Genomic DNA, 11,636 nt, shown 5'->3' with positions numbered 1-11,636 from the left:
GTGTCAATGTTTTCTATGGTGTCTTCTGCCTCTGAGATTCTCTCTTCTCTCTCTTGTATTCTGTTGGTGATGCTTGCATTTATGACTCTTGATTTCTTTCCTAGGTTTTGTATCTCCAGGATTGTCTCTCTTTCTGATTACTTTATTGCTTCTATTTTCATTTTTAGATTCTGGATGGTTTTGCTCATTTCTTTCACCTGTTTGGTTGTGTTTTCCTGTAGTTCTTTAAGGGATTTTTGTGTTTCCTCTTGAAGGGCTTCTAGCTGTTTACCTGTGTTCTCCTGTATTTCTTTGAGGGTGCTATTTATGCCTTTCTTAAAGTCCTGTATCATCACCATGAGAAGTGATTTTATATCTGAATCTTGCTTTTCTGGTGTGATAGTGTGTCCAGGATTTGCTATGGTGGGGGAATTGGGTTCTGATGATGCCAAGTAACTTTGGTTTGTGTTGTTTATTTTCTTATGCTTGCCCCCTGGCATCTGGTTATCTCTAGTGCTACCTGCCCTTGCTAAATCTGACTGGAGCCTGTCCTTCCTGTGATGATCCTGGTTGTGTCAGACCTCCTCAGAGTCAAGCTGTCTCTTTGATCCTGCGATTCTGGGATCCTGTGATCCTGGGCTTGTTAGAGCACCTGGAAGTGGGGGTTCCTCTGGGTGTTGTTGGACTGGCTGAGGAGCTTGCACCCAAGGTCTGCTCAGGACACCAGCCCAGAGAGACCAGAAGGAACCTGAGCCACTCTGCTGGTGGAGTTCCTGTGTTCCTGGTCCTCCTGGTCCCAGTTACTCCTGGTGTTGGGACAGATGTTGGTTCCTCCTCACCTCTGATCCTGGTGTGTCAGTACGCCTGGGAGTGGAGCTTCCTCTGGGTGTTGTGGGACTGGCTGCGGGGAGCTTGTGCCCAAGATCTGCTCAGGGCACCAGCCCTTATTTTTTTATCTGTAAAGTGGAGACTGTCACATCATCTGTGTGTGAGAAGGGAAGGGGAGCGTCCCATCTCTGCCTGCCACATAATAAGCACTCAGTCAACACTGGTGATTGCTCCTGCGTCTGGCCTACTCTGCTAATCTCCCTCCATAAGGGAACAGTACCAGGAGTCTGGAAGATCATCCTAGTTCCACGTTGGTGTATGGTGACCAGTGCTTGACAGAGGCAACTTAAGGGAGGGAGGATTTGGCTCCCTGCTTCAGAGGATGTCCACGGCAGGCAAGGCATGGTGACATGGCTTCTGTCTGTGGTAGTGAGAGCTTATAGTTGACTGTCCTCCCATGGCAGCCAGCCAGGAGGTGGAAAGCCAGACTAGAGTCAGAGGTAATAGTAACCTCACAGGGCTGCTGTTAGTGGACAGTGTGTGCCAGGCAGACACCATGTCGCAAAGTTTCTGCAACCTTTGGACAGACTGCCATGAGTGCCTCTTAGGACCATATTCAAACACAAGACCCTATAGAGGATGTTTCAAAAGCAAATAGCTGGGTCTGAGACCTGGCTTCAGGCCTTTGTTAGTCTTGTGGACCTCGGGCAAATTGTTTAACGCCTCTGGCTTCCCTCCACAGAAACAAAATTAAAATGCCACTCACCACTAGCAGGCGTGCTCATGGGCTGGGAGCCTTGTATGCCTGTTCTGTCCCAGGCCTTCTCAACTGAATGGTGCATGCTAATGCGGTGAGCACAGAGGACTAATCTCTGTCCATGGCCCAGTGGGTCCTTCCCACCTGTGTAATGTTTTAAAAGGATGGGTCAGACAGGGCAAGTAGCTGTGTGAGAAAGCAGATCAGTGTCAGCAGTGCAAAATGCCCATGGATTGATAAAATCTAACTCCAAGTCTGACGGAGACCTGACTTCAGCACATCATCTCGTTCAGCAATAGTTCAGCTCTCTCTCTCTCTCTTTCTCTCTCTCTCTCTTTCTCTCTCTTAAGGAATTATTTATTTATTGTATGTATGTTATATACACTGTAGCTGTCTTCAGACACACTAGAAGAGGGTATCAGAACCTATTCCATACAGTTGGTTGGAAGCCACCATGTGGTTGCTGGGAATTGAACTCAGGTCCTCTGGAAGAGCAGTCAGTGCTCTTAACTGCTGAGCCATCTCTCCAGCCCCCAACTTTCTCTTAAGACTTGAAGGTTGCCTGCCATGCAAGGACAGGCAAGGGGCCACTAAAGTTACCATGGTTACTCTACTAAAGTTACCATGGTTACTCTGCTCTGCTCCTGTGTGTTCACAGCTTAAATAACCTTTGCTCCCTTCCAGGGCCAAGTCATTGACTTCCGGGGACTGCTCACGGACGCTATCAAAGGAGCCACTGGTGAATTTGCCTTGAACACCTTTGAATGTAACCCAGATCCTTCAGTAAGTGACCAAGATATGTGCCTCCCCTTATTATACTGCCCACATCTGGTGGGACTTCCTGGGTATCCATCTGCATCCAGAGAACTTTGAAATCCAGTAAAAGGTCATAGCAACCAGGCACCATTTGTTTCGCCAAGATCCCGTTTTTTCTTCCTCAATTATGAATCAGTTTTGTAATGCTTGCCTATCTGCGCCTCTCACCAGGAGCGATTGCTGAAACCTCTGAGTGCATTTATTGGCATGAACAGTGAGATGCGAGAACTGGCAGCGGTGGTGAGCCGGGTAAGATCTGCTATTCAATTCACAAATTTATGGAGGCAGACCAGGGCTCCTGGAGCATTGTGGGCTGCTTCTTTTATTAATAACAATAAATATGATCATTTATTTATAAAGTGCCCCCACTTGCAGAGGCACTCATATTGTTTAGAGGCACAATAATGCATGATAAATAAATTATAGAATCATAAAATTACAATAGAAAAAGCCCACCATCCTACTATAGGGGCCAAGAAAACAGACAGCAAAAAAGATGCAGAAAGGAAGGGACAGGTGAAAGGCTTTCCAGCAGGCCCCAGAGCCAAGGAGAAAGGCTTCTAAGAAAAGCGAGGAGCACAGGTGCATTTTATTTAAAGAGCCACCGTCTGGAAATACAGGGGTCTGGGAGCGTGATGACCTCAGACTTGGAAATTTCCATGAATATAACAAGATTTGTAAGGAAGATTTTTAGCACCAGGCTATAGCTACTTGAAGCTTGCGCCCTGGAACCTAAGGCAGTGAGATGAATGACAATGACACAGCCTTGAAGTCAGGTGGCCCGTTTGCTTTCTAGAGCCTTCTCTTTCCAGCTATATGATTTTAGGCAAGCTTCTTGGGGTAAGAGTAGATTATTGACTACAGATGGCTTTTCTAATTTCCACCGATCTCAATTTAATTGAAGACTGAAACTGACGTAGGCTCAAGATGAAGCTTTAAAGTCATCCAGAAAGGTCAGCTGGAAATAACCAAGGGTGACTCTGTGTCCCTCTCCAGAGAGTAGGCATGCAGTGTACAACCAAAGCAAGCGTGGAGAGGACCTATGGGCTGAGGCGAGTGACATGGGCCCAGGTCTCACCTCAAGAGATTCTGGTGGCCTGCATGAGACAAGCATCCAGACAGCATGAAGAAAAGGATGTAGGAAAAAGTGGAAGAGAAGAGGGAGCCAGAAGGCACTTGGAATTAAGGTGGGGTAGAGAGAGGGGCAGGGTTAGAGAGGAAGGGTCCCCGAGCAGTATCCAGGATGGAGAATTGGGTAGAGAGAACATCAGAATAGCATCCCTCTGTGGGGGCAGGTCATCCTGCATGCTGATAGGTCATTTGTTCAGTGACGTGGATGGAGAAGAGAGGTCAGCTATGAGGTTCTCACCAGTGAGGATGAAGATAAAGCTGGTCAGGATGCATGAGGAAGCAGACGATAGCACTTTTCGTGACCACATAAATCTGTCGTCTCCTTTCTGTTTTTCCAAGAGAATAACGTGATGGAATTTCAAAGTAGTTGCTCCACACTGCCAGAGGAAGCCAGCACTCAATCAGCTCTTTCTCGAATGCGTCCAGTGATGGCGAGATCATTAGCTCATGAGGCAGCTAACTTTGGACATACATGAGGAAGAACTTTAGGCTGGGAAATTAACCACCACCTCATTCAACTCAGTGTTGACTCTAGGTCATGGAGAGAAATAGAGTTATCTATGGATGGTTCAAATATTGGAGTAGATGTGTCCTCACTGTGTGCCAAGCTTTCCTAAGAAAAGCCTTAATCAGAGATGTGTGTTCTTCCCAAGGTTTGGAAGCCTGGAGTCAGGTGTGATATAATCACTTGAGGTTGAAGCAAGAGGACCCTGCCACACAGTGAATTCCAGGCCAGGGGTACAGACTGAGACGCTGTTTCAAAACACAAAACTTGGAAGACTGGGTCCCGTCCCCATCACCCTGCCCAACAGTGGATGACATACATTATGCACGATCTGATCCTTTCTAATAAATACTTCTCAGTAAAGTAGAACTCCTTGTGGAGGGAGGTAGACACCATGCTGCAGCACCTTAGGCCATTTTTTAAAACATATTTTTATGTTTTTGAAACATGTGCACATATCAGTAATTTAAAAAAACAAAACCAAGTAGATAGAGAAACATGTTCTAGACTTGTCGTTTAGTCAGAATGGCTCGCATAGGCAAGGGCCTTTAAGAAAAGTACTGCTCTAGACACTGTTAGCCTGAAATAGCTCCTATGGAGGAAGGCCCCTGAGTGACTGTTCAGAGGCGTCTTGTGAAATTGAATTTGGGAAACTGTAAATTAGTTATCAGTAAAAGCTACTTAATTGATTACCCTCGGGTGGTTGCTCCAGGGCTCTCCTGAAGAGAGGAAACTGCATGCGCTTGGTTCTTGGCCTCCTTGAATGCCTGCGGAGGCAATCACTCCAGCTGGAAAGAAGGACCGCTCACTAGGGAAAATGGAAATTGGTTTCAGGGGAGTGTAGGAGCAGTATGTCTTTTACACAGCAAATTAAGAAAGTGTTTGCCAGATCAAAAAGCTAGACAGACACCCAGCGTAGGTGAGGATCTGTCTTTCACTGAAAACTAGTGTAATTTGAAGGTATTTGTTGACTGTGATCATAAACCAGCATGAGTTGCTACTACTGATGAAGGCATAACTCATGGTTAGATTCCCCACCCCCAAGAACTCCCCAGCTCCTGAAAGCACCTTATTATACTATCGATACCTTCTTCAGGGAGAGTCATTGAATATTTTCATGCCATCTCTTTGCTGAACTAACCCCAAATTGTAATGCCTGATTAGGTCTACCTTATAATATTCATGAACACTTTTTTTTTTTTATCACCAGCACTTTATATATTAGTAAGTCAAGTGTTCTGCCCTGCATTGTTTATTTCAGAAGTGGAAGAGAACGTTAGTTTTAACAGAATAATCCCATGCACATTGCAGGACATTTATCTCCATAATCCCAACATAAAGTGGAATGACATTATTGGACTGGACGCGGCCAAGCAGCTAGTCAAAGAAGCCGTTGTGTACCCAATAAGGGTAAGTGTGGAAGGCTCGCTCCTAATCACTAGCAGCTGGACAAGCGGTGTCCAGACAAGACAGCATGGTGATTCATCTGTCTATGAGTTAGTCTCCTGATTGGGCCACACTAGGTCAGTGCTGGAGCAGCAAGCCCAGTCCATTGTGTAGCTCCTCCAATCACACTCCACCTACAGCCCTTGCAGGGAACATGGTTAGGTGCCCAGTACCCACATCAGGTGGCTCCTAACTGCCTAGAGCTCTAATTCCAGGGGATCCAATGCCTTCTTCTGGTCTCCTTAGGCGTCTTCATGTACTGTGCGTACTAACACACATGAAATAAAAAATAAATCCTTCCTAAAAATCACCTTCTATATTTGTTCAATTCAGTGTCTGCACAAAGACTTATTGATATATATATATATTTTTCTGATACTAAGCACTGGCACATTAGCTTGCCTTCCTAACAGCGCGCTCAGTGCAGTAGACATGCCTCTCAGGAGAGAAGCCCCTCTCTCTGTTTCTGTAGATTCCCATGTATCCCTAAGCCCAGTCCCCATCAGGAGCTTGGCATTCTAGCTTCTCTTGAAGACTGGCTAGTTCCTTCCAGAGCCATGCCAGCAGGGCAAGGACGCTGTTGTCATCACTTCTGACTGTTTTCTACATATCTCACAAAAAAGTTGGGCAAATGGAAAAGGTGGCGCTCTTCAAGAGGGGAGAGGAGATGGCCAGAGTATTACCCAGTGTTTGTTATCTGACAGACTGCCCTATCACTCTCGGCCTTAAAACAACAACCATTAAAACAGAAATTCATTTGTCCTGTGAGTGGGCAGTTTGGGCTCGCTCCAGCTAGATCCAAATACTATCCACATGATATTATTTGCCTGGCTCTATCCCATGCACAGGGCATTAGCTAAAGTGGCTGGGAAGATTGGGTGAGAAGCTGGGATACATGTGAAGCCCAGCTCTTTCCACATGGCCTCATCCTGTGACAAGTCCAGTCTTGTTCACATGGCTCTTAGAAAGAGGGAAGAAAGATCAAGTCCTACTGTGTGAGCTTTCTCATAGTTCCTCTCCCATTTACTAACCGGATATTTTCAAACCGCTTTTTATGTTTCCCAGCATCCTATTGGGCCGGAAAAGGTCAGAGGGTCAGGCCCAGAAGAAAGTGGTGGAGAAACAATCTACCTCCTTCTTTTGGGAGCAGCTACACAGAATTTGGGGCCAGCAACTATAATTTGCTAAGACCAGGGTTACTCATAAAAAACATACAGACAACCTACAACTACTACTATTACTAATACTAGTAGTTGTAGCCTCTTACTGTTGCTGACTCCACGACGCTCTTGATTTGGGTGCTTTAATTCTAAGGGAACAAAGCCTATTAAATCATATTCTCTTTCCTCCATCTCTTCTGCTTAGATAGGAGCAAGAAATCTATGGCATCAGAACTAGGAGAGAAACCATAGCATAGAACTTTTAGAAAGGATAGAACATTTCATTGGCATTCTGAATATGTTATTTTTTTTTCATTATCCTGAGGAACAAACCCGTGGCCTTTGATGTGTAGACAGAGATCTACCACAGGGCTACAGCCCTCCCCTTTTTGGATGCGTTACTTCCATGGTATTATACCCCTCCCCCTTAATCAGTAGTATCCGTTGTTGGTTTCCCAGCAGCACTAGAGAGACAGTAAGCCCGTGTGGGCGTTTCACTACTCTTTCCCTTTCCTGCCCTCCTGCCTGCCAAGGGTCCTGTCCTGCTCTAGAAGGCTTGATTGAACTAACGGAAGAGACTCAGCTGAAATCTGGGCACATCCTCTGGGAGTGAGTGTCTCAAGTCTCCACATGGGCCAACACCCTCATGAGTTGGTTCTGGGATTCATCCTGGATTTGTGTCTGCTTTACAGTTTTAAAAAGGAGCCAAATGTTCCACATAAGGAACTTAGAGGGAAAGGGAATTATATACAGAAGACTTAACTATTGTCACGGAGAAGACAAGAGCTGCATAGGCCTTCCTTCCTTCCTTCCTTCCTTCCTTCCTTCCTTCCTTCCTTCCTTCCTTCCTTCCTTCCTTCCTCTCTCTCTCTCTCTCTCAGAAGCCACAAAAATTTAGATTCAAAAAATTAATTCAAATTTTTTTTCCCATTGTGAAGATGCATGCCAATGGGACAAACAAAAATTTTTTTTTTTTTTTTTTTGGTGAGACAGGGTTTCTCTGTCCTGGACTCACTCTGTAGACCAGGCTGGCCTCGAACTCAGAAATCTGCCTGCCTCTGCCTCCCAAGTGCTGGGATTAAAGGCATGCGCCACCACTGAGAAGCACACTTTAAAAAAGTGGCCTGAGTCGTGGGCAGCTGCTGTGCACTAAGACTCCTGTGCAGGCCACTGTGCTCATGCCCCTCTTCTTTGTTCTCCAAGTACCCACAGCTATTCACAGGAATTCTTTCCCCGTGGAAAGGACTGCTGCTTTACGGCCCCCCAGGTAAACACGTCTTTCTGTTGTAGTCCTGGAAGTGTGTGTGTCCTGTGAATGTGCTGCCCTCTGCCTCTGCCTGAGGATGGGGCAAAGGGTGCCCGTGGGAGCCTGGGCTCTGCCTGTCAGTGAGGCAAGGAACACCGCTCATGTTTATGCTCATGTGTCCCTAGGCACAGGGAAGACGTTGCTGGCCAAAGCGGTGGCCACCGAATGCAAAACGACCTTCTTTAACATTTCTGCATCCACCATTGTCAGTAAATGGAGAGGAGATTCCGAAAAACTGGTCCGGGTAGGAACTCTTAATATTCTTAAAAGTCAGTGTTCCAGAATACCAAAGTACAAAATGATGTTAGAGCGTATTTGTTTTAAGGTGATGTATATCTTAGATTGCACTTGGATTGTGACTACTAAAAGCCTGGGAAATGGGTTGACTATTACATGTGGATATTAGTCATGTCGCTGTCAGCACAGCATGGACTTGCTCCTTTGGAATTTTACCAGCAGTCCTTTTTTGATTCATGCTGTTGAGGAATAAAAGCTAGAACAAAAGTCTCTAAAGTGGCCTAGTGTTTTCTCCACTCAAGAAACATTCATTATTAAGCGTGTACAGTATATCCAGTTAACGTTTAGTGAGAGGCCGCTGCTGGGTGCCAGACCCTACACTATGAACTCTGTGGAGGAATTGAGAGACTTAAAACTTAATTATTCTTTCGGATGTTCTGAGCAACTCTTCTGCCATGGTGCTCAATGCCTATGCAGTGCATGCTCTTTCCTTGGAAGGCTATCTTCACTTTACAATATCTCACTCCTGGCCCACGGCCCTATAACATTTTGCTGTATCTTCCTGTGACCTTAAGAGAACAGCTGCTTATGATCCCCTCACCATCAGGGGGAAACCTTGCCAGAGATCCTGTTACACTGATAAGTAATCAATCCTAAGTGAATGTAAAACATTCTTTCTGAAAAGAATTATCCTAAAATACTACCCTGGAATTATGCTTCCTCATAAATACTAATTTCCAAATGATTATAGACTGCTTAGAAGATGTAATGGAATATTTTAAAAGGGTTGGTTTAAAAAACTAAAACCCTACCTATTATTTATTACATTCACTATTTATTTATTCATTCATTTTCTGGGGATTAAATACAGGCCTTGTGCATGTCAGACAAGTGCTGTAATACTAAATTAGACCCTTAGCCCTTTGGTCTTGTTTTCAAGTTGAAGTTTTTATGAATCTTTATCACTCCCTCCACACTGTTTTTCTCCTGTTGTTATTTTGCTTATTGTGGTGGTGGTGTTTTGAGACAAGGTCTTTTTGTACATGTAGCCCAGGCTGGCCTTGAACTCAGGATCCTTCTGCTGGGATTGCCTCATTCTCTTAGGTGATGGGATTATAGGCATATACCACCATGCTAACTCAGGTCACATCCACAGGACTCCTGATCATCTGCTTCTGGGGTTCTGGTTGGGCTGAGATTCAGTTAATTATGGTCATTATCAGCCTGAAACTCTTTGGGATGTGTGTTTAATTTCTGTATGTTGAGTAACAATAATACAGCTCACAAAAGATGCCCTCCCCTGAAGACATAGATCCATGTCCTGTCATGAAAAGTGTTTTGAACCATGAGCACAAGCCATGAAAAAGTGCTCAAAGAAAGATCTCAGCTTCCTACACAAGCCTTAGGTGGACACTCTGTCTGTCTGTCTGTCTGTCTGTCTGTCTGTCTCTCTGTCTCTGTCTCTCTCTCTCTTAGATATTTCATGAATACCCTCAACAGAGATGGAGAGAAAATGCTTTTTTGTTTAGTGTTGCATAGCTAGAAACCCCAAATCACGAGAAGGCTCCTTCTCTGCGAGCAGCATTATTTAGTTCAGAGTTGTTTGTCTGCTTTTTCTGCTTTAGTATCACTTTGTCAGAATCCTAGGAGCGAGGCAGTTATTCCTCCCCCAGTTTTTCATCCCTTTACCATATATTTAAAGAAACTAACTTTATAAGAAACACACGGAAGCATATCTTTCTTTGATTTAGAATATGTGATCTCACATCCTCATGTTCATGCGGGAGCGCTTTACTGACCCGGCCATCTCCCAGGCTCTGATTAGAGCATTTTGCTGACCCGGCCATCTCCCAGGCTCTGATTGGAGCATTTTGCAAATTACTTTAGAAGATACTTATTTTTTTTTCTTATGAAAAATACATTTAAGTATTTGGCCGGGCGTGGTGGCTCACGCCTTTAATTCCAGCACTTGGAAGGCAGAGGCAGGCGGATTTCTGAGTTCGAGGCCAGCCTGGTCTACAGAGTGAGTTCCAGGACAGCCAGGGCTACACAGAGAAACCCTGTCTCGAAAAACCAAAAAAAAAAAAAAAAAGTATTTGAAAATATTCAAGAAGAACCTGGAATCCTCTGCCAGTCTTGAAGGATCTTATTTCTTATTTTCATCTTATTTCCTTTTGGAAGTTAGTTTTTCCTTGATTTTGAGATGTGGGGAAGACCCTCACCTGGAGAGCTTTTGTCATTCTGTCAACTCCTTCCCGTAGGGGATGTCAGAGAGAGCAAACCCTTTAGGACCTTCCCCTACATCAGAAGTGTTTTCTCTCATTTGTTTCTTTTTCTACTCCAATTAAGGAGTTATTTATAGGGAACTTTGGGCTGTGAACCTCCCTCCTCAGCTAATGCCCCTGTCCCTTAGGGGTTAAGCACTACTGAATAGTTGAGTGATCTCTTTAGCAAATGCACACACCTGTTGATGATTGTGTCTCCCTCCACTCCCACCCTGGCCATGTAATTTAACTTCCTCTAAGCACTCCTGGACATTTTAGACTAATGCTTCTAGAAGCACTTACCAAGATTCTATTTATTCTCAGAGACTGGAAACTCAGTAATTTGAGCAATATGGAGACCTAAGTCCTGAGTGCAGTTAGTTCTTATAACTTCATGTGTAGGAAGACTCTAGGGATCTCATACCTAAGTGAGCGCCTTAAAACTATGTACGGATCTGATCTAGGGGTCTAGGAATCTCTTTTTCATTGGGTAGAATGGTGGCTATTGTAATCACCTTTAACACCAAGTACAGTCAGGCTTCTCTTTTCTGCGACAAGGAAGAAAAGTTACTCGTTCCTAATTGGCTGGCCTCCCCTGTGTCAGAGAGGTGCTAGTGATAAGTCCCCCAGCCTTGCCCTGTGTCATGTCTTCTGCTGGGGAGGTGTGAACAAATGAGTATTCGTCCAGGCAGGGCACTGGTAATACATCACTGTGCTTCCCAAATACACGATTCTACTCAAATCTGGCCTACTCAACCAGTGGGTTTATTGGGGGTGTAGTGATCATAACAGTAAAGGCATCTATAGCCCATGAGGCCCCCTCAACATAGGGGTGATTCATGGAAACTGCAACCCGACATAGGAGGTGCTTCATGGAAGCTGCATCCCTGCTGTTACCTGGACAACTTTCAGGAAGCCCCACCAATCCCTGAATCGCTGCTCAGAACAGTTGTTCATGCTTTTATAACCATGGCATCAGCCTTGTGAAGCTCTCTGAGCCTTGTAAACTTCCTTGACTCCCTTAGCCTTGTAAGTTGTCTTTATTCCCATAGCCTGTAACTTAACTTCCCTTTACTCTCTGAGCCCTGCAAGTTCCCTTTATTCCGTGAACCTTTTAAATTCCCTGTGTTTCTTGGGTCTTGTAGGCTCCCTTTACTTCCTGAGCCTTGTCAATTCCCTTTATTTTCTGAGGTTAAAGTCCCGTTAA

The 11,636-nt window shown here is 44.9% G+C and overlaps 1 protein-coding gene across 2 annotated transcripts in view; it reads left to right on the top strand.

The window, feature by feature from the left end:
- Katnal2 (katanin catalytic subunit A1 like 2) overlaps positions 1-11,636 on the top strand; it is a 69,644-nt gene that overhangs the window by 38,466 nt on the left and 19,542 nt on the right. For both annotated transcript variants that reach the window (XM_031366081.1, XM_031366080.1), the window contains exons 7-11: positions 2,249-2,347; positions 2,552-2,629; positions 5,328-5,426; positions 7,826-7,889; positions 8,054-8,172. In XM_031366081.1, coding sequence (XP_031221941.1) covers positions 2,249-2,347; positions 2,552-2,629; positions 5,328-5,426; positions 7,826-7,889; positions 8,054-8,172 — 459 coding nt within the window. The remainder of the gene's footprint in view (positions 1-2,248; positions 2,348-2,551; positions 2,630-5,327; positions 5,427-7,825; positions 7,890-8,053; positions 8,173-11,636) is intronic.

This window comes from Mastomys coucha, unplaced genomic scaffold, assembly GCF_008632895.1.
Source record: "Mastomys coucha isolate ucsf_1 unplaced genomic scaffold, UCSF_Mcou_1 pScaffold13, whole genome shotgun sequence".
NCBI classification, from domain to species: Eukaryota; Metazoa; Chordata; class Mammalia; order Rodentia; family Muridae; genus Mastomys; species Mastomys coucha.
This window is presented reverse-complemented; position numbering and strand designations above follow the sequence as displayed.